Below are 26683 nucleotides of genomic sequence, written 5' to 3'. Positions count from 1 at the left end.
TTAAAAATCGACGTATTAGCCCGCCCACCGCCAAATCCAAGCGCGCGGCGAGATGCGGCCGCCCCGCGGTCGGCGCGCGGGCAGTTGTTTACTACAAGCGGCGATGATTACGCACGAGCGGCAAGTAACGCCGGGCCCCTGTCCTATAAGCGATGATATAGTTTTTCGCTCTTTTTAAATAGAAATAAAATTTCCTAACAACATAGAAAATTTTTTTGTGCGTACGTATGTACATATGTGTGCACATGCATACACCAGAAAAATATCAATTCTACTGCTTAAAAAAGCGATTACTCAATTTACCTTTTTTTTTTTTAGTAAGTAACGGTTGTCTTTAAGCGAAAATATTTTCTTGATAATAGTCTTAAAATGTACAAATTTTAGAAAGAGTCTTTATTATGTACTCGAAAGAAGAATTTATACTCCTTCAAAGAACATAATAAAATTTTATCAAAGAAAAGTCAAAATAATAAATAAAATAATATGAGGACCCTCGAGATTAAAATAGGAGAAGGCTATGAGGGTCAGACGCAGATCACAGTACGTTTCGTACGTTTCGGCTCAGTTTTGATCTCTCTGATAGTTATGCCAAGATTGCCATGTGCGGAAGTTGCCTAGAAAATGGCGGAGTCAATCACAATCGGGCAACGGTATCTGCCCAACTCCCTTATAGGAACCCTAGGCGTCCCCCGAAGCGGGATGGCCGCTCTCAGGTTTCTCTCTGCTAAAATCATTTTTTCTAAAATAATATTATATTGCATTATTTTGTTTAGGCAAAATAATAAAAAAGCTTGGATATGGTTATACCATTGTATTTTGTTTTGTGTGCTACGCGTTGCGGTTAGGATTAAGGTATTCCTTTTACGGAGGAGCGTATTTTGTAGGTGCTTAAGCAGGGCCTCAGCAAACTCTTGTATATTGCATTCAACTTATATAAAATCAAGTTATAATTAATTATTATGTTTAATTATAAGAAAAAAGTAAAAATATTATGTGTATTTAGAAATTTTTTATTTTTTGGTAAATTTTACTGTCAGAACAATATGGCAACGCTGTGCTTTTCAGGGCGCCGATTGTAAAATGTGAAGTTGATAACAAAAGTGTCAATGTAAGTGTCAATTTCATTAATCAAAGAATATTGTGACATTTTCTTTTTATCAAAGAGAGATTTTATAATAATAATGAGTGATAAGAAACATAAAATGAGGAGTAATGTGGGCAAAAATAAGGGACAATTTGTGAAAATAAAAGTTGATAATAAACCGTACCTGATGAACTGAAATATGACATATGAGCGCACAGCTTGCAGCGTTGCCAAATAATTCCTTGAAAGTCGCCATTAAAAATATTTATCTATAAACCACATTTTAAGTCAACTTTTAACATAAATATTTTGCTTAAATACTCAGTGACTCTGTATTTTTATCGGCCCTATCAAAAGTATAGAGTTTAGCGAATATGTAGCGCAGTTAATATTTAATATTTTAAGATATTTGATAAACAAATTATTACATTGAAATGTGGAAAATAGACTTTTTCGATAACGTCACATATAAAATATCAAATTTTCAAAGTCATAATTCTTCTTTATATGCTCGGTCATGTGGTTTAATTTTCTTCTGGTGTAAAGATACCTTAATATCTATCGCTCCAATGCCATGGTGGATAATTCCTCTATAGAATTAATCCTGAACGGGCTATCTTTTGCACTTTGCATAGCAACAATATCGGTTTATGCGAACGTAGTAACACCTCTCGGTACATCAACTACTGTTCAAGGACTTTTTCAAGGCATGCATGATAGTAAGTTCGGTAAGATTTCTTACACAGGTGCACTCACGGTCTTACACACAGATCTGGAAACTCGGACCGATTTTGGTGGTGGGGGATGGTCGTTTTATAGCAAGGAAGAATTTATTTCACGGCGTTGTCACCATGCATCGCTGTCATCGCGAAGTGTAGATGATAACTCATGGTAACGTGACAACAATCTTTTAATTGCGCTTAATTCAAATGCATTTTTAAAAATGACATGTACTGAGAAAAGTACTTTAGTGGATATATTTGTAAATTGTGTTATTTTTGTAAATTTATAAGTAAAATTTATTAAAATTTATATAAATCTTTAAAAGTAAAACGGTCAATTTTTTTAAAGTCCCGAAAAAAATAGATTTATTTAAAAAGTGGCAAGCAGCGATCCCGGGCAATATAAAACGGACATGTATAAGACACGTATACGTATACGTATTGGACACGTATAACTTTACCTTTCCTTGCATGAATCACGCTTCGGATATTTTATCGTATGCTTTAATTTATTATATAAGATTGAGAATGCGACAAAATGCCCATCAGGAGAATTTAAAGCTAATTAAAAAATTTGTTGTAAAAAAGAAATTGTCTAAACTTACAAACGAATAAATGGTTTTCTTAAAACAAATAAAAGGATTTCGAACGTTTTATTTTTAATGCAAAGTCATTTATTATTTCTTTGAGCTAAGTGGAAGACTTCTTCAGTTCCTGAGGACATGGACAGTAACATGGATTGAAAATAACATCTTTCTCCTTGTTTGAAGTTGAGAGAAAGAGAGAGAGAGATTGTGTTATTCTTTTTTGCGGCCGTCAGTGTCGATTGTAATCTGATATGTCAAGCCGCGCGTTCTACGTAGTTCATGGAAAAAGCGCGCGAGCGGCGCCGACAACGCTGCGTCCCAAGCGGCGAGGCACGTGTTTACTGCGCATGCTTGAGCATGTTAGGAGGGGCGCGCAGCCCGGCCGAGCGAGCACAGTCGTCTCGCGGATACCGTGCGTGATACATCGTGCGTTATACATAATTTCGAGTCGCACAATTGCATCATCTTTTCGCAGTTAAGTCATAAAGTATTTGAGATCGGCCTATTCGTGTGCGATACATAAGATAATTGTGAAACATATACGGATCGGAAAACCTCATGGACAACAGCGATCGTCACTGAGAGGAAGCCAGCGAGATACATTCTGGCGAGCCATACCGGCACGTGGAAGGTTCGAGGAAGGCAGCCATTTTCTGGAACGTTCGAGGAATCCTGCTCAAGCTGAATACAAGCAGCTACTTATACATCGAGAGGAAAGAAAGTCTGAGGCGTGCTCTGTAAGACTAGCTCTAATTATTTATCTGTTTTGCTCACAAGGTAACCATTTCATAATAGCAAGTAGAGACGTTAGAAGTTCATCTAACGTTACGTTAGGAATCCTGATCAAAGGATCCTATGCTCTCCTGGGGAAGGTTATCCTTGTTCTTCTGGGGAAAGTTATCCTCATCTCTTATTTCGGGTTTGTGCACAATTCATTTCGAGTCAATTTTATAACAATGAGCTCAGTCTAAAGTAAAGTAAATAATTAATAGTTTGGTTGCAACCATTTTTCATGACAAGTAAAAAAACTTTAATTCTTCTTTGTACGATTATTTCTTGCTCATTAATTAGACAATATCTCTTGTTAATTTGCGAGCTATGTGTACTTTTCTTTGTATTACGTACTAAATGATAATGCGTTCTTTGCGAAATATATAAATCGTTTCTGGCATTGTAATAACACTATCGAATAACCGTTTCCGTGCGTTGCTATATAAGTTTTTATTCAATTACTTTATAATCTTCTGATAAATATCTTGCGAATTATTAGTTATCTAGTATTGCGTTCATGCTGTGGTGAATTAATGTGTCAATCAAAGACTGTCTAGTACAAGATTTAGTCTAGTAAATTCAGTGAAAAACGTATCACTTATTTTGCTATTGTTGTTCATGTCGTGAATATAGCTTATGTTGTAGTAATCGCTCATAATATAGTACAATGCTTTGCAGAGACTTCGACACTTATTTAGTAATACTCAATCAGTATTAATGTTACAAGTAACTTCCCTGAATAGACTGATGATAGTAATTCTTTACTTAAAACGAAGGATTGATGCATTATTTTCTAGATTATATAAATTCTATCTGAAGTGATATTCTTGTATTATTTGATTTATGTTTGTTTCAAACGATCCTTTCTTTAGAGAAGAAGAAGATTTTATATGATAAGGAAAGACTTCAGTAAAATCTCCAAGTATATTATGATACATATTTAAAGAAAGGACTGTTCTATAATAACTATTGATTTGTTTCTTTTATGTGTTTTATACATTTATTGTATTTCCATAATATTTTGTATAATCTCTGTATGATTTTGTTCACGAATACTGGGAAGGTTTTAGGGCAGTTTCCCTTCTCCTATGCAACAAATGTTGGTATTCTTTGTGTAGCTCTGCCCACTTTAAACTTTGATTTGAATTACATATAAATCCTGAAACGTAATCTCTCTCTCAACAAACGGATTCTTTTCATTTGTTCCTTCCTCATCTAAATCTAGAGTTCAGGCTTGTGCGCGAGCTTGTCCAAACACTCCTGTAAATCTTTTTTTATATGACATATTTTTTTTCTTTAAATAACTGTCACAGTAAAAAGGTTGGTATCGACCTTAATTGTGTGTGCAACTGCATTGATAATTCTTGGAATAAGAATGTAAATATTGTGACTTGTAAATTAACTATGGATTTTCAAAACGGATTATTATTTACTTCATTATTTACTTTCTTTACTCATAGCTTTTAACTTTCTAATTAATCTTATAAAACCGAGGCATACATAAGGTAAGAATCAGAATTAATACAAGTCGACCGCTCTCATACTGCGTCATCTTTAATAAATATTGTAAATTAAGAATAAATTATCAATTTATTAATTTGCGCATTCGTATAATAAAATATTTCAAACGTTTTTTCTTAATACAAAGTTATTTATTATTTCTTTCCTCATTTGGAACTTCAATTATTGCCTATCTGGCACTCACGATTTTGAATTTACTAATTATTATTTCCATCCTTGTCCCACCACATAGTACACTGACCGATGCCAGCGACTCTTGCGGTCACAAAGCGAGTTATTTTCTTCGTCGCTTTAGACGACCATCCCCCACTACTAGAGTTTCCAGCACGGTCGTGAATACAGGTCTGGAAACTCTAGTGGTGGGAGTGACCCGCTTAGTGAAGTCATTTTATGTAGTTGACACTATCACCACTTGGAGCGCTGGAGATTAGAGATTTTTTAAATAACGCAAATAATTTTTTGACATATTAAATGTAACGAACGCATAAAGTTATAGAAAGGAATTGATAATGAAATTAACAAAATATTGTGTCGTGCCGAATTGCAAGACTGGGTGCAAAAGTGTACGCGTAAATTGTTCAGTTTTTAAAGTGCCAAAATGTGATGAAATGCGAAAGAAATGGATATCCGCAATTCCGGGTATAAAGGATCTGAAATCTAATCAGTTTGTATGTGAAAAACATTTCGATAAAGAATGTATAATAAGAAATTTTGTAATGCGCGATGTACAAGGAAACGTCTTAGCCGAGGTAAGCTCAGATATAAAAAAAAATATTCTGTTAAAAGGAACTTTAATAATATATCCAGGTTAGTTTTGCAAGATTGCTAATATAGTAATTATTACTTGAAAAATCAGATATTCAATTTGTAGTTGATTTTATTTAATTCGTTCAGACTAAGTACCAGCGAACTCGATTATCTAAATCTGCTGTGCCTACAATTTTCTATGAGTCTTCCTCGACTGCAACGGTTTCCAAAGATGAGAATTTGCAGGAGAAAAAATTATGCGTTGATGATGCGAATAATGAATTGTTTAACTCAGACGTGCATTGTACACTATCAAAATCCATCGATATCACATTGCCTATTCCAGAGTCTATTGATATGAAAAGTAAATATTATCATGCTTTATTGTATTCCATGAATTCAAATAGCAATTCAGCAATTAATTCCTACTATATGCAGCCACTTCATGATGCTATTTTTGTAATAGCTATTATATTATACACTCTATTACAGCCGATGAGATTGACGAGTTTTCGCCCTTTGAAAGCGCGAATACCAATGCAGAGAATTCGAGGAGTGTAATTGATTGTCAGCAAAGTCCTCAGTCTTCTGATAGATGTATAAGTACGAGCGACAATCTTGTTCCTAAAGAAATAACTAATTTCACTGAGAGAACATCGGACTCAGTTGACCTAAGGCTCATAAAAACTATCAGCATGGCGTGTAAGTGTTGCTGTTATTATATCTATTCTAACTATATAAAAATGAATAAAATAAAAATGTATATAAAAACAAACGTTAAGAAACGCGACAGAGTCTCGACATTAATATATAATATACGCGCTAGACAGAAATAAGTGAATAAATAAGCAAATGAAATAAATTTGTAACAATAATCTAAATAAATAAATAAATAAACAAACTAACTAACTAACTAACAGACAAACAAACAAACTAACTAACAAACAAATAAATAAATAAATAAATAAATAAATAAATAAGTTCATCAAACAATCAATAATACATAAATATAAAATATGAACGAATATATATATGGGAACGGGCCTTCTCTTGAGAGGAAAATATTGGAGGATCGCCCAGGGAATAGAACAGCGGCGGAGAAAGTAGTAGGCGCGTCATTAATCGTTTCTATATCTATAAAGTTCCATTTTAGTAATCGTTTCTGTCAATAAAGTTCCGTATCAATAAAGTTCCATATCAATAAAGTTCCATTTATTAATCTTTACTTAAGAATGTGTTCATCTGATTAATTTTTATACTTTTATCTACACGAATCTTAAATATGGCGATGATACGAACGTTTGCAGAGATTATAAAAATTAGGGTTCAGGCACTGCTTACGTCTTACTGCTTAAGTTTTTCTATGTGCTAAAGCCCTTAAGGTCTGACAATATGAATAATATCGTTACATATATTGTATTCTATATATTATAGCGTACAAAGATTTGTCAATCACAATACCAAACTCGTGGGGTTTCACCGAATTATATAGAGGAACAAAACGGTATTTGGTACTTTCACACGTACAGTTGATGACCAATAATGACAAAGATGGTCCTATTGTAGACAAAAGTGTCATAATCGACGTAGATGGCATAATTGATTATAAAATTTATGGAAAATCGGTTGACATCGGTTCAAGAAATTAAAATCTTGCAAAATATGAACGATGTAACGTCGCTACCTATCATTTTATCGAAATTTGAGCACATGCATGTTTGTTAAGGAGTTGGGCCAGTTGAAGAATGTTTTATTCAACGAGACATTGCGTATCGAACTTCTAACAATGATTGGCATCATATCGATTGTGAATTGACTACCAAAAGAAAAAGGTGCAAACATTGTAAAAGATTGAAAAGCACGTTGCTTCAAAAAAAGGCACGTCCTAAAAAGCGTGACCAAGTGAAGAGAGTCGCGCGTCTCGCAAATCCAATTGATCAAAAGAAAATAAATGCCTTGAGGAAAAAATTGAGCCAAACGCGTCGATTAAAAAATCGATCAAAATATCGAATCACTGTGTTGCAAGATGAGTTAAACTCGAAGCAAAACGAGCTGGCAAATATTCAAGACGAAACGTTGGAAAAAAATTTTTTCTTTGAATATACCAACAACACTGCAAAATACATTGAAAGAAATAATAACTTCAGCAAAAACACAAAAGAGAGGTCACCGATATTCAGAAGAATGGATAATGCTCTGTATGTTAATGAACATACGTTCACATGGATATTACGAATTTTTACGAAAAAACAACGTTATCCCATTACCGTGTACCCGAACTATTCGAAATTATTTTACAATGATTAACACAAAATGTGGCTTTGATAGCAATTTTTTCAAACTGCTAAAAAAAGTTTTACTTTTAAAAAACCGATGCAACGCCACGGAGTATTATTGCTCGATGAGATCAATCTCCGAAAATCGATTTCTGTATGCTCGAAAAACCTTACTTATACGGGATTAGTTGATTTTGGTGATGATGGACCCCAAGCGACAAGTATAGAAGATCAAGCAACTCACGGACTTGTGTTAATGTTTCAACCACTCGCAGACACCTACACACAGCCAGTGGCAGTTTTTGCATCAAAAAATCCCGTGAAAGGCGACGAACTAGCAAAACTAGCTATTAAAGCAATTGTTTTGTTGGAGGAGTCTGGGGCCATAGTGCATGGAATTGTTTCCGATGGAGCTGCGACAAATACGAAGATGGGAAAAATTCTGGGCATAAAAAGCTCAATCAATGAGACTCAGACATGGTTTACTCATCTCTCGGATAATGATCGCCGCGTGTTTATATTGTCTGATGTTCCTCATCTTGTGAAGAATGTGAGAAATCGTTTATACAACAAAAAAATACTAAGAGTATGTATATAAATTTATATTAATATAAATTATATTGATAGAATTCTTATACTACTATACGTCTCGTTTTGTATGCACATTTTATTGTAGATAAACTCAAGGAATGATCCGATCAAGTGGGAATATTTTAAAACTCTACACAAATTGGACAGTAATCAATTAGGAAACGCTCGAGCATGTCCTCGGCTGACTTTGAGACACGTAGAATTGGATAATACTGCTAAAATGCGTGTTAAGCTTGCAACACAGGTGCAAATAATACGATTTGAATAATTTATGTATTTAAATAATTTATTAGTATAAATTTTTTAAATTATTTTTTATCAGATATTCAGCAATTCAGTAGCGAATGGGCTTCAGTTCTACGTTTCTCAAAAGTGTCAAGGATTAGAAGGCTGTGAAGCGACTATTGAGTTTTGTAAGCGAATGAATAACATGTTCGACGCTCTAAATCGAAAAGTTCCGAACCAAGGGGTTACTTCGAATTCTCACGATTTCCAGGTAAACGTTCTATCACACCATCCAATGTAGTTCTCGGGCCGGTATTTATAGTCGGTTCTTATATTTAGGTCCGTCTTAAGTACAATCTTAAGATGTCATTAACCAATCACAGAGCCGTATTAGCATCTTAAAATATTACTTAAGACGGTCTTAAAATAAGATCTGATTATGAATACTGGCCTCGGTTTTGTCATGACTTTTACGCACTCGATAGGCAATTAGAATTATATAATTGTTTTTATTCGATGTAAAATTTTACGTTTCCATAAACGAAAATTTAGTTTTTATTAAGTAAACATTGATCGTGAAAACGTCAATTGTGTCATTTAACTGATAAATAGCGTCCACAGTTTGAATTCATAGACTTGCTTGAATTCATAGACTTTCTGTTTAAGGTCTTTGCCACTATTTTCAGTTTTTATTATCTTCATACAATTTAAAACGTTATCATGATTAGGTTCTACGAAGTTCAATACAATGGCTCAACGACTGGGAGACCGCTAAAATAAGGGGGAAATTAACGAGCATGAGTTTTTGACTCCGGAGACCGCAAGAGGTCTTCGTTTGTCGTTGCAATCTACGATCGACTTATGTCAGTATTTGGAAACGCGCTACGGTTTTAAATACCTATTAACTGGGAAAGTGAACCAGGACAACTTGGAGGTAAAATTGTTCAATAATACCTTAATACCTTATTTAATCCCTGAGGATCATTTTTTTTTCAGAAATTTTTTGGCACCATCCGTCAAGCGGCGGGTTGTAATGACCATCCGACTTGCCCGACCTTTCTACACCTATATAAATTACTTTCGATATATAGTATTTTGAAACCGCCGAAGTACGGAAATTGTACTGTATCTGAACCTGTACAAAAGATACTGATTACAGTAAATGACTTCAAAGAGATCAGCGGAAAACCGGATTCAAAAATGACACAAAACCGTGAAAAAATAAGAAATAGGTTGGACGAGATTTTAAACAGCGAAGATATCGAAGATCAAGATATTTTCGCAGACGACTATGACTACACCCTTCCTAGTGTTGTCGATTGCATTATTTATTACGCAACAGGTATCCTAAACTAACAAATAACATCTCCCGATTTTTTCCGCCCCTAAATTTGTCCTTAAAAGAAAAAAAAACACGAAATGCATTCTTCAGAAACAACTTTCACACTATGATAATCTGCTTTTTGAGTTATTTGCTCTGATCGTCGTCGAATGAATTATTATATGTATATGCGATTTATAAATAGAAATGTATAAAGTATAAATTATATAAATTAAACATAAATTAATTAACATAAATTAATAACATTCTAGACTAGCATTATGAAAATTGCATGTGTTGTTTTACTTATCTACTAATAATTGACATTGAGCAGGTATTACTGGAATTTTAAGACCAAGTCGGTGAAAACTAATATATTTCTAAAACTTCTTTTTACAATTAATTGCACTTTTTTAAGCTGTTTTGGCCTTATTTGCATGCGGTTGCTGTACGCATGGGGTTTTCTTGAAAGTGTTATGTATTACTTGCATAGTTGTGCAAAGTTTTATTTTCTACATTTCAGTTATTTTTACAGTTCTTTATTCATATGAATCTAATCGTTTGAGTATGTGTCTTTCAGGCAAATTTGGTATCTGGTCGAGTCTACAATTTTTATATTGAATTAATCTTGGGATTTATATATGTATGCTATACATTTTTTTTATTTAACAAGTTTTATATCAAGAGTAACAATTGATAAAATATCACTATTGTTTGGATAGTCGATACTTATTAGATACTATAATACCTTCCCCTTCTAACTATTTTTGCCTAAATATAAGTTTGAACTTTTCTGAGTCCAAAATATAAGATTGGTTTGTAATTGGTACATCTTGGTAATGTCATAAATTGAATATATATCTTTGTATTTTTTACACAGGATAATAATGACTTTCATAGGCAAAATACACCGTAGAACTTTGATACTTTGTAAAGACCGCCGCGATTGATACAAAAAGCAATAAAAGATTTATCCGATTTTGTCTGCTTTGACTCCGTTAGTTTGCTAATGACACAAAAAACTACTTATATGGCGAAATGGGCACATAACTAGGATGGTACCCAAACCAATCTCATTTTTTCATCTTGGATTGCTATTACCTGACCATTGGTACGCACATTTTTCCCCTTCATAATATTTACAACCATTATCTTAACATTTTCTAGGCTACGTATGCAAACAAGTATTGCGGTGCTATGGTGCATGTGTAAATTGTCGTGCAGCCTTAATACAGGATCCCAACAATCACAATTCGCTTTCTAAATTAGTCGACCTTAAATCAAATGGAAGGCTGATTCATCCTAACACAACTTTTTTTCAATTGATACGTTTTATCGAGAATTGTTTTCCTAAGCATGCTACAAGCAAACATGTCTTTGATGAAACAATAGATGAAGTTTTGGACTCATATCCTTTTTCATTCCCATGCATGACGCATGCCTCACATCTCCTGTCATATACACTCCAATATTATGTTTGAATGAGAATGAGACAGTTTACATATCAAGAGAATGAAAAGAAAAAAAAATTTGTGCAGAAAAAAAAATTATCAAAACTTACAAATCAATAAACTATTTCGACAATTAAGTTTGTGATAATATTCCATAATAAATAAATGTAATTACAATTTAAACATAATTATAATTGTAAACATAAACAATTACTCTGTGAATAAAAAACGGAAGTAAAATTTTAAAAAGTAATCATGTCTTAATTCACATTTATTACCTCTGTATTTATTTATTCTGTATTTATTCTGTATTTATTATCTCTAATAAATATTATTTCTTACAACGGGAGATGAACTATTTTATTTGATCTTACGAATATCGCGGGGACTATGTTGGGGTACTATGCCTTTTACATAACTACTATAACGCGTAATAATTAAATAACACATTATCTTACTTTTCGTAAAATAATTGTAAAAAAAGAACAATAATCTGAATCGAACTTAAAATGGTAAGACTGCAAGGCTGATCTCTTGCTACCACTCATCCACATTTGAACTCATTTAAAACGCCAGCTTTATTCCTGATTTCTTATTTTTAATCACTAATATCTGTTCCTTGTTATTTATATTTTTCATTGTGCGGGGACCTTTACAGTGAAACGGATTAGTGGACAACGCGCATGATAAATAATCCTTGCAACGCAGCGACGCGCGCGGTAACATGGCAAACCTATGAAAATATCGTCATTAAGCGAGTCACCCCCACCACCAAAAAAACGGACGAGTTTCCGGACCTGTATTCACGACCGTGGTTTCCAGACCTGTGTGTAAGACCGTGGGTGCACTTATCGATGAGTATTTTGTCATAAAAATTACATACAAATTAATATATAATATATATATTTTTTTGCAATTAATAGACGTTATTGCTAATAAAATGTTACAATATTAATTTATAGGGTTTTCAGTTGGTAGTTTTATAATAGGTGTCTCACATAAATCATTTAGCGCGGTACAATAATTATGAGAATATTTTCAGCATTTGCAGCATTTTCTGCATTAACATATTTTATTTTTTATGTTTTATATTTAAAACATAAAACGCCGGGTAAAAAATCAAACGACTTTAATTAATAGCCGGATTGTGAAAAATTTTTTCAGAATGTTATTGAAGAGTATCAGCTTTTTTTTACTATAGATTCACGCAATAATGTTGAATGGAAAAATCTGGATGATGCACGAAAAGATTGTGTAACGGCAGAAACATCTTTCTAATCTTTTTTGTATATTCGTTACACTTGCATTTTACTCGTTTTCAATGATATTTCATTCCTTGACTTTTAGTATTATTACGTGTTTAACCTTTCATCAATAACAAAATTCTTAATTTTGCACATTTAAAAATGGTGAGAAAGCAATGTGCAAATTTCTAATTTGTACACTTTTACTTCTTCATAGGCTGGTATTCATAATCAGATCTTATTTCAAGACCAGCTTAAGTAATATCTTAAGATGCTAATACGGCTCTGTGATTGGTTATAGCCATATATGGTCTTATATGCCTATATATTCTCATGTTTGATCATGTAAAAGTATATTTATAAGGTTAAAGATAATCATATATGAACATATACTCGGATCTATCTATAAATTTGTATAACTGTTATAAATATTTTTCTAGTATATTATTTTACTTGGCAATCAAATTAATATGAGATATTATTTCTAGTGTTGTAATCTAAAATTACAACGGGTAATTATTAAATTATTTATAATAAAATTATAGAATAGTCTTTCGAAAGATTTCGAGGAAATTGTCTTTCGAAAGACTCCTCAATTTACGCTGACGCGGACGCGGAAGTTCATCAAGCTTCCGCGTCAATCGAACTATTGCGATATGCATAAGAATGTGCGACAACGCATTTTGACATTCGCGGAACCGCGGAAGTACAGCGAGATTGCGAATGCGCTCGGTCACTGACCGACCTCATTCGGGGGACCGTCGAACCCGGCGGAAAAGTGCCGACAGGGCATAACTCAAAGCAATATAAGGGACCGTCGAAGAAGCCGCGACGGAGAGTAATACACCGGAGACTCTGCCCGTGACCGTTCCCGTAAGCTTTGTCGCGAAGTTCTACATTATAACAAAGCGCGTGCGAGATATAATAATTGTGAAAGGCAACTACAAGTGTAAGTTAGTGAGTGTAACAGGAGCGCTGAAATATAGCTCCAATATAAAGTAAAACGAAGTGAAGTTCATTTAACGACGCCTACACCTTGTTTCACCTGCGAACCCGACCGCTTCCTAATCTGCCCGCTTGTGCTTACCGAGTCCCAACTCGTAAGGTCAAGAAATCCCAAAAATAATAAACGTTTTGCCGTAAGCCGTCACCAATCGGCAACGCGGCATAACATAATTTGGTGGCAGCGGTGGGATTGACCAAAGCACCAGGACAACTAGGAAAGACAACAGCAAGCCTGCCTAAGGTACGCAAATAAAGTCTATCAGTTAGCGCTGAATACGACTAACCAGGAAGAAAATAAGTACGGTGGAACATCTGTGGATTGACCAAGAATCAGATCGACCGGCTGAAATAACCGAGGTACTGAGCGACCAAGGTATCCACAACGGTACTGAGCCAAAAGGGATCGATCAAGGCATCCTCAAGGACACCAAAGGGCGAAAAGAAAATAAAAGGCCAACACCCAAGGCCAAGTGCAAAGCAGCGGACAACGCCAAAGCAGCGGACGACGCCAAGCAGCGGACAACGCCAACGCAGCGGACAACGCAGAAGCAGCGAACAACGAGAAGCAGCAACTGCGTTCGACAACCAGCATCTTCACGCCAGGGCCAGCCGCAAACAACGGAGCCTGCGAGCGACCATGCGAGCCGTAATTCTAATGTAAGTCGAGAAAATTTAAAATTGTACTACGCGTGAATGTCGGGAGAAAATAGTCCTCCCCGAACGCCGATAGCCAATGCGTCGTGGTTAATCAACGAATTTTCACCACGGGTAAATAGTCCGCGCGCGACAACACAAGCGACTTTAGATAACGTTCGTGTAGCATTAGAAACGCGACACTCGGACAGCGAAACCGAGTTACCGGAAAACGTTGTTACTGAGCGCGAGTTTCCGTTTGGTGAGATTGACGAGAGTTTATTCTCAACCGACCCCATTGACCGGACGGACGAAAAACCGCGTAGAAGCAGACCATACGTTAGCCGAACCCCTAGCAGAGTATCCTTGCGACGAGAATTTTCATTGACCTCTTACGAGAGCGATATATTCGACCCTAGCGAATGCTATCGGGAAAACGGCGAAGAGACGCGAACGGAAAAACCCCTATTAGAAGAACGCACTCACACAAACCAGCCACAAGCGCAAGTTAAGGAAACCGAAATGGCACAGTCACAATCTGACGCACAGTACGCACCGCTATCTACGGAAACGCACGACGTAAGAGAAATATACAATTTATTACGGGAAATGCAGAAAATGCAAGAGGAATCGCGTATAGAAATGCGTGACGAAACGCGCGAATTACGAGAACGGTTAATAACACTAGAAAATAGTGCACGAAACGGCGACCAAGTAGGAGCCGGAAACGAAAGATATTCGAGCGAAAATTACGGACGGACGGAACACGATATAAGAAATCGGCGTAGTTCCATACCGAATGCTATAACGTTAAAGGAAGCACGAAGCATGATCCCTGAGTTCGATGGGACGTCGCGACAGAAATTACAAGAATTTATAAACGCGTGCACATATGCGGTACATAATATACAGCCTACAGACGAAGAATCATTAGTACAGGCGATTTTATATACAAAATTAAAAGGAAAAGCGATGCAAGATTTTGAAACGCGAGATATACAAACATTCGCTCAATTAAAGCAACAATTAGAAGATTGCTATCAAGCCAAGCAGAGCACTACCCATTTGCAGATTGAGTTTAATACTCTCAAGCAAAAGCCAAACGAAAGCGCACATGCTTTTGGGCAACGAGTCGATCTACTAGCCATGAAGCTATATGACGCTATGATAGAAGGAGAAGATCACTCCAGTATGTTTAAACGCGCGATCCAGCAAACGATACAAAAACAAGCTTTAATTAATTTTCAAATAGGATTGCGCGACGAATTAAAAATACTTGTACGTTCGCAGCGATATGCGACGTTACAAGAAGCCATAACGGGAGCAAGCGCGGAAGAAAAGCTCATAGGGCCGACCGCGACAAAAACGGGCGCCTCGCTATACAAAAATAAGCCAGGATATACGAGACAGCCCCAAAATCAGAGCGTACAATGTTTTAAATGCGGAAAAACTGGTCATTATGGACGGGAATGCCGAAGCCAAGGAAACGCATTACCTAAACCTAGTAAACCTGCACAAGTAAATGCACTGCAGAAATATTGCAATTATTGCAAAAAATCGGGGCACAATCGAGATGAGTGTTGGACATTAAAAGGGCGAAGCTACACCCCCAACACCAACAAATCTAGAGAAAACGAAAAAAGACAACAATTGAAAGTGCCGAACCGAAGGAAGAACGCTGACTCTGCAAGCAGCGAAGACGAACAAGAGGAGGCGAGAGGAAAACAACCACGACCTGCCTCAGAATATCGGGTTACACATATCGAAAGTGTGCCATACGGCCGTACGAAGCCAGAACTGTTATTAACAAGATTACCCATACGAGAGGTAAAACCCGGAGCATCGAATATGCTATATGACTCTGGTTCAACAATTTCATTAATAAAGCTAAACGCGTTAAAAGATGACGCCCCAGTCTATGAAGATCGCATAGCTCTCACCGGAATCACGGGACACAAAATACACACAATCGGAAAAGTGTATGCGACCATTGAAACAAATAAATTAAAAATTAAACACGCATTTTATGTGGTAGGAGAAGACATGGCCATAGAATACGATGGAATCCTAGGAATAGATTTCCTACGGACACACGCCGCATCTTGCGATTACGAGCAAATGCAATTAAAAATAAAGGAAGAAACTTTCAAATTGCACCCGTATGGAAAGGTCACACTAAAGCCTCGCAGCGAGACTATAATAGAGGCAATTACGGATAAAAATGAAGAAGGTATCGTACAAGCAAGAGAGATGAAACCAGGAGTTTATATTGGAAACTGCCTAGTGAAACCGGAGAATCATATTTGCATTGTAAGCATAATAAATACTACAGACAAGGAAATTGAAATACCGATTCCACAAGTTACGCTGGAAAAACTAGAAACAGATACTCATACAAAAATACATGCAACAATGACGGGAAAGGAAACTAAACCTGCTGTATCTCGAAACGAACGCATCTGACTAGCATTGCGTACGCAGCACTTAAACGCCGAGGAAAAACGATCACTCCAACACATATGCGAAGAATACGGCGATTTATTTCATTTAGAAGGAGAGCCATTATCGTGTACTGCAGCAGTAAAACACGAAATAAACACACGCGCTGACGCTGCGCCTGTGAATGTAAGACCATACCGACTTCCAAACAAGCATAAAGCGGAAGTAAATCGGCAAGTACAAGAAATGTTAGAAAACAAAATAATTCAAAGCAGTACTAGCCAATGGAATGCACCGTTGTTAGTGGTACCTAAAAAAGCTGACGCAGCCGGAAATCCAAGGCTCCGAGTAGTTGTAGACTTTCGGAAGCTAAACGATCTAACGATAGGCGACTCATTCCCACTGCCAAATATCACTGATATACTTGATCAGTTGGGGAACGCCAAGTATTTTACTACGCTAGATCTGGCATCTGGGTATCACCAGATACCGATGGCCGAACGAGATAAACACAAGACGGCATTTTCGACACCTTACGGCCACTACGAATTTAATCGCATGCCGTTCGGGCTAAAGAGCGCACCCGCAACGTTTCAGCGGTTAATGACTTCTGTACTAACTGGCCTACAGGGAATTAAATGTCTTGTGTATCTAGATGACATAGTAGTGTATGGACCTAGCCTGGAGGACCACAACAAACGATTAAGAGAGGTGCTACAAAGACTCCGAAAAAACTGTTTAAAATTACAACCGGAGAAGTGTGAATTCTTGCGCAAGGAAGTGATCTACCTAGGCCACATTATTTCGGAGAATGGAATTTCTCCAGACCCGTCAAAACTAGTAGCGATAAAAGAATTTCCTACGCCAAAAAGAGTTAAGGACGTGCAATCATTTATCGGCTTAGCCGGTTACTATAGAAAATTCATAAAAGATTTCTCGAAGACAGCCAAACCGTTAACAAAGTTAACAAAGAAAACGGAAAAATTTGAATGGACTTCAGAGCAAGAAAATGCTTTCAATAATTTAAAGGAAAAACTAACAACGGCACCTGTGCTTAAGTATCCGGATTTTACGCAAGAGTTTATTATAACTACTGACGCATCCGACCATGCCATCGGAGCAATACTATCTCAAGGAAAGATAGGTGAAGACCAGCCAATAGCTTATGCCAGTCGAATTCTATCACGAGCAGAACAAAATTATAACACTACAGAGAAAGAGTTGTTAGCCATTGTATGGGCGGTCAAACACTTCCGACCTTACGTGTACGGCACCAAATTTAAAATTGTGACCGACCACAAGCCGTTAACATGGTTATTTAACGTTAACGATCCAGGCTCAAGATTGATTCGATGGAGATTACAGCTGGAAGAACACAATTACGAAATTATACACAAAGCCGGAAAGGCGAATGTAAACGCCGACGCACTGAGACGCAATGTAAAACGAGACGAAGTTGCCGCAGAAGAAAAACCGAAAATCCACACGATAAACGAGGATAATTCCAACGAAGAGGAAGCAAGAATATATACAGAAGAAGAAAAGAAGCAGATATTACATGAGTACCATGATGCACCTATAGGAGGGCACCAAGGCGTCGAACGAATCGTAAATAGAATCCGGTTAAATCATAACTGGCGCGGATTGACGAAAGACGTCGAAAAATATATAGCTAAATGCGAGCTATGTCAAAGAAATAAGTTATCGCGGAAAAATAAAGTACCGTTGGTAATTACGGACACACCTACCAAGCCGTTCGAGAAATGTGCTTTGGATATTGTAGGGCCACTTACAATTACAACGAATGGAAATAAATATTTGTTAACATTTCAAGATAATTTAACGAAATATAGTAAAGCGATACCAATTCCAAACCAAGAAGCAAGTACAGTAAGTAAGCAATTTGTGACAAAAATTGTCTTAGAGCATGGAATTCCAGAAAAAATTCTGACCGATCAAGGCACGAATTTTTTGAGCGAGGTATTCAAAAACACCTGTAAACTTTTGAAGATAAACAAAATTCAAACTACCGCGTATCATCCCGAAAGCAACGGAGCACTCGAAAGATCCCACCGAACATTAGCAGAATACCTGCGACACTACATAAACGAGGACCAAACGGATTGGGATGAGTGGATACCGTTTGCGATATTCGCATATAATACAACGCCGCACACAGCGACGGGGTATACACCGTTTGAGCTAGTATACGGTCACCAAGCTGAATTACCAACAACACTGGCAAAATTACGCTGGAAAAGGAGTGTAAGCTAATGACAACCGATATGACAGTACAAGCTGAAGAGACAATATACGAGACAGATATAGAGACATATTTACCCGAAGTAAATATTTCGCTTACATATGACCATGAAACGATCACATTACGGAACGAGACAACGGACGATTTAACTCAGCATCGAGCTGAACTGACAGAATTAAAAACACAAATACAAAAAATGAATACTGACCTAGAGGACGACGACCGAAATTTTTACGTCCGAAAACAATTCATATACCCAATGACAGCGAGCGGTATAATTACATTAGCCATAGTAAGCACTGTAATATACGTATTAATAAAAAAGAAAAAGAACCCACGATCACCACTTACATTATACGACGAAGAAAGATCATTTCGACCATACGGATTTCCGAAACCAATTTTAAAACGTAGTGTAAGTACTAGGTTCTAATAGAATAGTAAACGATTATACCAAAATATTGTACACGGGTATTATAAAATGTAAAATATATATAAGGAAAAAATATAGAAATGGGTATACAACAAAGTATAAATTAAAGAATATAGCGAAAACTCGCGAACCTCGTTTTCTCTTTTTAACGGGGGAGGGATGTTGTAATCTAAAATTACAACGGGTAATTATTAAATTATTTATAATAAAATTATAGAATAGTCTTTCGAAAGATTTCGAGGAAATTGTCTTTCGAAAGACTCCTCAATTTACGCTGACGCGGACGCGGAAGTTCATCAAGCTTCCGCGTCAATCGAACTATTGCGATATGCATAAGAATGTGCGACAACGCATTTTGACATTCGCGGAACCGCGGAAGTACAGCGAGATTGCGAATGCGCTCGGTCACTGACCGACCTCATTCGGGGGACCGTCGAACCCGGCGGAAAAGTGCCGACAGGGCATAACTCAAAGCAATATAAGGGACCGTCGAAGAAGCCGCGACGGAGAGTAATACACCGGAGACTCTGCCCGTGACCGTTCCCGTAAGCTTTGTCGCGAAGTTCTACATTATAACAAAGCGCGTGCGAGATATAATAATTGTGAAAGGCAACTACAAGTGTAAGTTAGTGAGTGTAACAGGAGCGCTGAAATATAGCTCCAATATAAAGTAAAACGAAGTGAAGTTCATTTAACGACGCCTACACCTTGTTTCACCTGCGAACCCGACCGCTTCCTAATCTGCCCGCTTGTGCTTACCGAGTCCCAACTCGTAAGGTCAAGAAATCCCAAAAATAATAAACGTTTTGCCGTAAGCCGTCACCAATCGGCATAACACTAGTTTTAATTTACACTAATGCGTCTTAAGTCCGACAAAGTTTATATTGGCACGCAGTTTAAAAAACTGAAAAATGTATTTAATAATAATTGATATTGTGAAACATTATTAAGCACCAAAATCCACTTCGACCAAAAACGGCATTTCATTGCTTGTATTATTTTAAATTTTCCTTTTTTTTCTAATTTTGCATAAGACATCACTTAATTTTTTTTAATTGACATATTAATTTTTATTGAATATCTTCGTAAACAGTGAAATTTTACCTGTAATAATTCGTGAAAAAAATTGTTATATAATATATATATTATAGTTCTTATAAATAAATATATTAATTGTATTATTTTGCAAACATATCTATAATTTAAACTGAAAATTATATTATCATATATGAACCTATATAGTCATATAAGATTATATATAAGCAGATCAGATATTGCATCTCAAAGTATTCGATAGATGGCATTCGATGGGATCTGTTTCTCGTATTTAAAATTTGACAAACAGTGTTATAAGAACGGTATCAAAAGACACGACACTGTCTCGCGCTATAGAGCGGCACAACTTTTGTATTAGTTGCATCGTGGAGTCTACTTTTATAATAAAGTGGCACACTCTTAAAAAATAACTTTTGAAAATATATAACAATTTTCTGAAACTTACTTAAGTTACTTAAATATATATATATCCAGATTCGTTCGTTTCGTGCAAAAACGCGCCGAATAAGCCTAAGTTCATCAAAATCGGAGGTGAGGGGTGTAAACTGAATAATTACCTAAAATGCATACGTATCAGATCATACCTGATGAAATATGGATGTGTCAGTTCGAACCTGATCATACCTGATCAGATATTAACATTGTATTGAATAGGCTTCGTGGCCTCCACGCAGTTGATCGAGCGGCTGCTTCCTCAGAATTGGGCGTGGTCGAGAAAAAAAAGAATTCACTTTTCTGCGATGAATATTTATTATAAAGTCACTCGGGTGGTACAATAAAAGCGTGGTCTATCGGTCGACTTAACGGCACGTGTGATTCGTACGACGATCACGATGATTCTGAGGAAGTGATGGAGACAGCGGTGGGAGGCGCTGCCGCGAGCACGGCCGTAACTAGGCGGAATAGTACGAGAGCGCCCGCGAATAGCAGGCACGACAACGCGGGGTAATCGTGGATCGGTAAGGTAAACGTCCCAATAGCCGGACATCTAACGATGCTAGTTCGATTTTGTTTAATTTTCATAAGTGCTCACGAGTTTTAACAGTTTAATTATGTATCCAAATGAAAGATGGGATATAAGAGCTTACTATTAACGCATAAAAAACATGAAAAGTATTTAAATTATTGTAATAATAATAAAAATTGTAAAGCGTACAAATGTACCAGTATCCGGACGCGAGGAAATGCTTGTCCCGATTACTAAACTTCTTCGACCCAATATCCGGACACGATAATCAACCAAATAAAATGAAATAATTTTTAATGATTTTGCAGTACTTAATAACTATAATTTATTTGTAAATTTTTCCATAAATTATATATTTAAGAATATAACTTTTTTATAATAATTTTACAAAGTAAGATAGATATTATAAAGATAATGGATAAGTATAATGATTTTGTAAAGATAGTTTATTTTTTTCCTTTTCTGACTTTCTTTAATTTTTTTTCTTCTAATAATTTTTTCTTCTCTGCTTGTTTCTTTTTCTTTTCTTCTATAATTAATTTTTTCGCAGATTGTTCTTCAGCCTTTTTTTGCAGCGCAGCTTTTCTTTTCTCTTGATTTTTTACTCTTTCTAATTCTTTTCTTGCCTTTTCTTCTTCTTTCTTGAAATGATAAGCCTGCCACTCATCTGATGTAGCCACAGTATGTATTTTTTCAGTTTTCTTTTTCTTTATATTTTTAGATATTTTTTCTGGCCACAATAAAGCTTTTTGAAATGGTGAAGGAACCGTTTCTCTCAAATCATTATTCTCTAGATCATGATCTGTATATTAGGAGTTAATCAAAAGGAATAAATCAAAAGTTAAAAGGATACTCTTAATGATATTATCGTATAAAGTAACTTGCCTTCATTCAATTCGGAGTTATTACTCTGTAAATTACTGTTTATTTCGGAGTTGCCATTCTGTAAATTACTGTTTATTTCAGAGTTACCATTCTGTAAATTGCTATTTATTTCAGAGTTGCCATTCTGTAAATTGTTATTTACTTCGGAGTTGCTATTCTGTAAATTATTGTTTGGTTCATGTACTGTAATTATATTCGAGTCATTTATTTGATTTTGAATATCTGAAAATGAAGAGTACAATTAAAAATTGATTATAAAAAAATATGTAATTTAAAATTTACGGCACAAGTACCCTTGGTCTTAAGATTTAGCAAACTAATACTTACTCGACTGCAGCGTTTCAATATTTTCTGACGGCCCTTCCAATAATTCATTGCCAGTATCAAAATTACAATTTGAGTCTACATTATCTGTATTTATTAAATTAATAATCTCATAAGCTATACTCTCATTGTAAAGCGTTCCTGAATTTTCTACTATTTCTATTGGAATATTATTGATATCGTAATTATCATTTATGTTTTGTATATTTAGAATTAAATTAGTTCCTTCATCAGTTTTTTCATCAACATTAGCTTTTTCAACATTAGTTTCTTTAACATTAGTCTCTATTCCTAAATAATTAACGTATCTAATATTAATAAGGACACAAAAAACATTTTTAAAAAATGATTAATTTTTTTATTGTCTACAGCTAGTTACCTACAATTTTATAACTTTTATTAATAATACTTATGTAGAAAATAGTAATTAATATAAATTTAAATATCGAATATACCAAATAATGTTTTCATCATTTTCCAATGCTCATATAGTCCTTCATTTTTTATATCAATAAATAAAACTGGAGATTCATGAAGCTCTGCATTTTTGAATGTATGTAAAATATTATTGCTAATGTGCTTTTCAAAAAATTTCAAGTATTTTTTACAGTCTTCTTCATAACTATTTATCTCATTAATAGAATGTTCACTGTGTTGTTCAGGCACGGCTTTTTTATTTTTATTGAGAATGTTATAATTTACAGCGTCTGCTGACAAGGGCCACAAACCGCAAGTCTTGAATCCATTTTTAACTATTTCAACTAAATTTATAGAATCCACTGCTTTTTTTAATAATGGAGCAAAATTCTCTTTTCGCACACGTTGTGGAGCATTATCTAACATCTACTGTCTTCTTCCAGGACTGCTTTAAAGGATGAAATACCGATACGTCCAAGGGTTGAAGTATATGCGTTGCATTAGGATACAGTGCTACAAGTTCAATTCCATTCTCGCGACAAAAGGCACTTAATGGCATAGTTAAGTGAGATGAGTGACCATCCACATATAAGACTATAGGCATTGTAACCCTGCCAAAAATGACCGATTAAATCCGATTAAAAATTTTGAATCCGCATGAATCTGGATTCTTGATCCGGAAATCACGGATTTATAACGATTACACCGATCAAAACCGATTGAAACGGATTGGTATTCAACAATGTAATTTCAATTGGTTCCTATCGGTTTGAATCGTTACACGCAGAAAATTTTTCTGGAAAATACCAGTATACACGAACAAAGTAAATACCATACTAATCTTGCACGGCTAAAATATAGCATATATATGCATAATATGCAAAAAATTTCAAGAAAATATAGGAAATTTAGAGAGCAAAGAATAAAAATATGGCTGATGGACAGAAAACGAGATGTCTGTTGCAGTCATGGCAAAAACACAAGTTGCTGTTATAGGCTGTGGCGGTCAGCTGTCTGCCACGAGCGAACTTGAGAACGCTGTAGAAACCCTACCGAGCTACCCTAGATATAGGGGTCGATGTTGAATCTTAATCACGCGAGAATATACCGGCGATGCGCCGCGTAGCGGGCGCAAGCCGAACCCTTTCGCCGCGCGAGCCCGCGTTGCCGCTCGCGCCGCGCGCCTTCCGTCGTCTATAAACATATCAGTATAGAACTTTTTTTACTTTTCTCATATTTCCTTGTTAGTATGGCAAACTTATTTACCTTTAGGTTACAATTAAGATGTATCTGATCAAACTATTACTTTTCTTTGTCATATATTAATTTCCGGTTGAATACGCGTATATTCTACCGGTGTGATGTAAATCTAGTACATTTTATTATGAGTATTCTACATTATTCGAGAAAAATTTTCTGCGTGTATGATATTTCATAACGATTATACCGATTGGAAACGATTGAAACGGATTCGTACTCAAAGATGTAATTTCACTCGTTTTCTATCGGTTTGAATCAGTCTAAATTGTTATGATTTCGTGAACTCCAAAATCACGAAATTATAATGATTTAAACGGATTGACTGAGACCGATTCAAACTGATAAAATCCGTGAATTCCGGATATATAAACAGGATTATTTACTACTTTATTATAATTCCATTCTTTGTACTACAAATTTATTACAATGTGCAGTATTTATTTAACCCTTCGAAAACACACCTTTTTTTTCATTTACGGAGAATCTGACTCTACACACACTTTGATCGTCCACCATTTTAAATTGACGAGTGCAATCAGCTTTAAAAAATTCCCAGATGTACTTAAAAAATTGTTAAATCAATTAATATAAATAAAAAGTGCCATTGGAATTATTTACATATTTTAAAAAATTAAAAAAAAATTTTGTTTTTTTTTTAATTTTTTAAAATATGTAAATAATTCTAAGGGCACTTTTTATTTATATCAATTAATTTAACAATTTTTCAAGTACATCTGGGAATTTTTTAAAGCTGATCGCACTTGTCAATTTAAAATGGTGGACGATCAAAATGTGTGTAGAGTCAGATTAACAGTGTTCTTTTAAAAAAAAAAAGTTTTTTACAAAAAAAATTTAATTTTTTTGTTTAATATTTTTGGTTAAAAATTTTTTTGGCAAAAAAAAAGAAAAAAAGAGTCAAATTAACCCTGTGTGTTCTCGAAGGGTTAAATAAAGGCATTTTACAATTTTGCAAATATGGAATTCATGACTTTACCAAAAGGAAATCCTGTAGTAAGAACTCTATTACGTAAAAATGATGTGTTATATACAATTTTAATGATTAAAGCGGATTTAATCCAATTCACATAGCTACTTTCACTACCCAATTTAAATGAATTAAGCGCAGATACGATTGAAACCGATTGAGTATTAGAATTTAGATGAATCCGGAAATATCGCATTAAATCCGATTTCGGTGTTGTATTAAAATTTCACGATTGATGCGGATTCAATACAATTCATGTGGTCATTTTATTTACCCGATTAAAATGAATTAAGATTAATACAATTGAAACCGATTCAGTCGGATTCAGATGAATCCGGAAATATCGCATTAAATCCGATTTTGATGTTGTATTAAAATTTTACGATTGATGCGGATTCAACACGATTCATGTGCTTACTTTATTCACCCAATTAAAATGGATGTGCATTAATACGATTGAAACTGATAACGACGGATTCAGATTAATCCGGAAATGCCGAATTAAAAACGATTCCGATTGATTTGTTATTAGAACCAATTCACTTCCAATCGGGCATCCGATTAACCGGATTGAAAACGCATTCATTCCGATTTAATTTCACCAAATTTAATACGGAACCAATCGGATTTAATCGGTCATTTTTAGCAGGGAATCTCCTGAGCTACTAGCCATGGATGAAACACATTTGTAATATATTCGTAGAACGATTCTGCTGTCATCCACCCTCTTTCCGTTGAACCAACACTCCATCCAGAAGGGATTTTACTTGTAACACTGTATGGCAATCGCTTGTACCAATATAAGATCATTGGTGGAGCCATTTGTCCCTTAGCATTCACCATAAAAAGCGTTGTCAAACTTTCTTTCTCATCTCCATCAATAACTTTATAAACTGATTTTGATCCTTTTTTTGCTATAACCTGATCAGCTTTGGGGCAAAGAAAAAAAGCACTCTCATCACAATTAAATACCCTGGATGAATCAATCTCGACAAGATCCTTTTTTTGCAAATGTGCATGCACTTCAGCAAACCAATTTCTTAACACATCCTCTGTAGCTGAAGCACGAGTACGTGTCAAATTTTGAGCTACTCTGAGGCACAATTCTGGATGACGTCTACAGAAACCTTCATACCAGTGTCTACCGGGCTTGTTATTTGTGAAAGGCGTACATCTTTTTAATTCGATTACTAACGAATGCACACTATCGAGCAGTTGATTTTTACTAACTGGAAAACCTCTATCACAGCAGTAGATTATCCATTCTGTTATTCTTAATTCTTCTTCTTTCGTTAAAATAGTCGGTGGTCCTTTAGAACACTCCACAGGATAAATATTTTTGGATTTGCAGTAAAACGTGCTTCTCGGTACATTGTATATTTGTGTTGCCTCTCTCAACGACATGCCATTTTTTATGTCCTTCAAAGCAGCATTTATATTTTCTTGGGTATATTTCTTTTTTGTTACCTTTGGCAT

General features: G+C 35.4%; 2 protein-coding genes and 1 pseudogene across 2 annotated transcripts; 2 read left to right on the top strand and 1 right to left on the bottom strand.

Moving 5' to 3' along the window:
• Positions 1 to 549: 549 nt before the first annotated feature.
• On the bottom strand, positions 550 to 26683 carry LOC143895311 (uncharacterized). Its single transcript, XM_077402355.1, is given in 6 exon segments — positions 550 to 724; positions 20954 to 22443; positions 22549 to 23386; positions 23388 to 23567; positions 24448 to 24464; positions 25874 to 26683. Coding segments are annotated over 4 exon segments (1410 nt in total). The 3' UTR covers positions 550 to 724; positions 20954 to 22443; positions 22549 to 22983.
• Positions 5195 to 14896, top strand: LOC143895316 (uncharacterized; annotated as a pseudogene).
• Positions 14985 to 16642, top strand: LOC143895313 (uncharacterized). The gene has a single exon (XM_077402356.1). It carries the CDS (start codon positions 15007 to 15009, stop codon positions 16639 to 16641), a length of 1635 nt encoding a protein of 544 aa, XP_077258482.1. The 5' UTR covers positions 14985 to 15006; the 3' UTR covers position 16642.

The sequence above is a fragment of the Temnothorax americanus genome, unplaced genomic scaffold (assembly GCF_048541705.1).
Source record: "Temnothorax americanus isolate GAGA-0224 unplaced genomic scaffold, ASM4854170v1 Scaffold151, whole genome shotgun sequence".
Classification (NCBI taxonomy): Eukaryota; Metazoa; Arthropoda; class Insecta; order Hymenoptera; family Formicidae; genus Temnothorax; species Temnothorax americanus.
The sequence above is the reverse complement of the archived record's forward strand: the minus strand, read 5'-3'. Positions and strand labels throughout refer to the sequence as shown.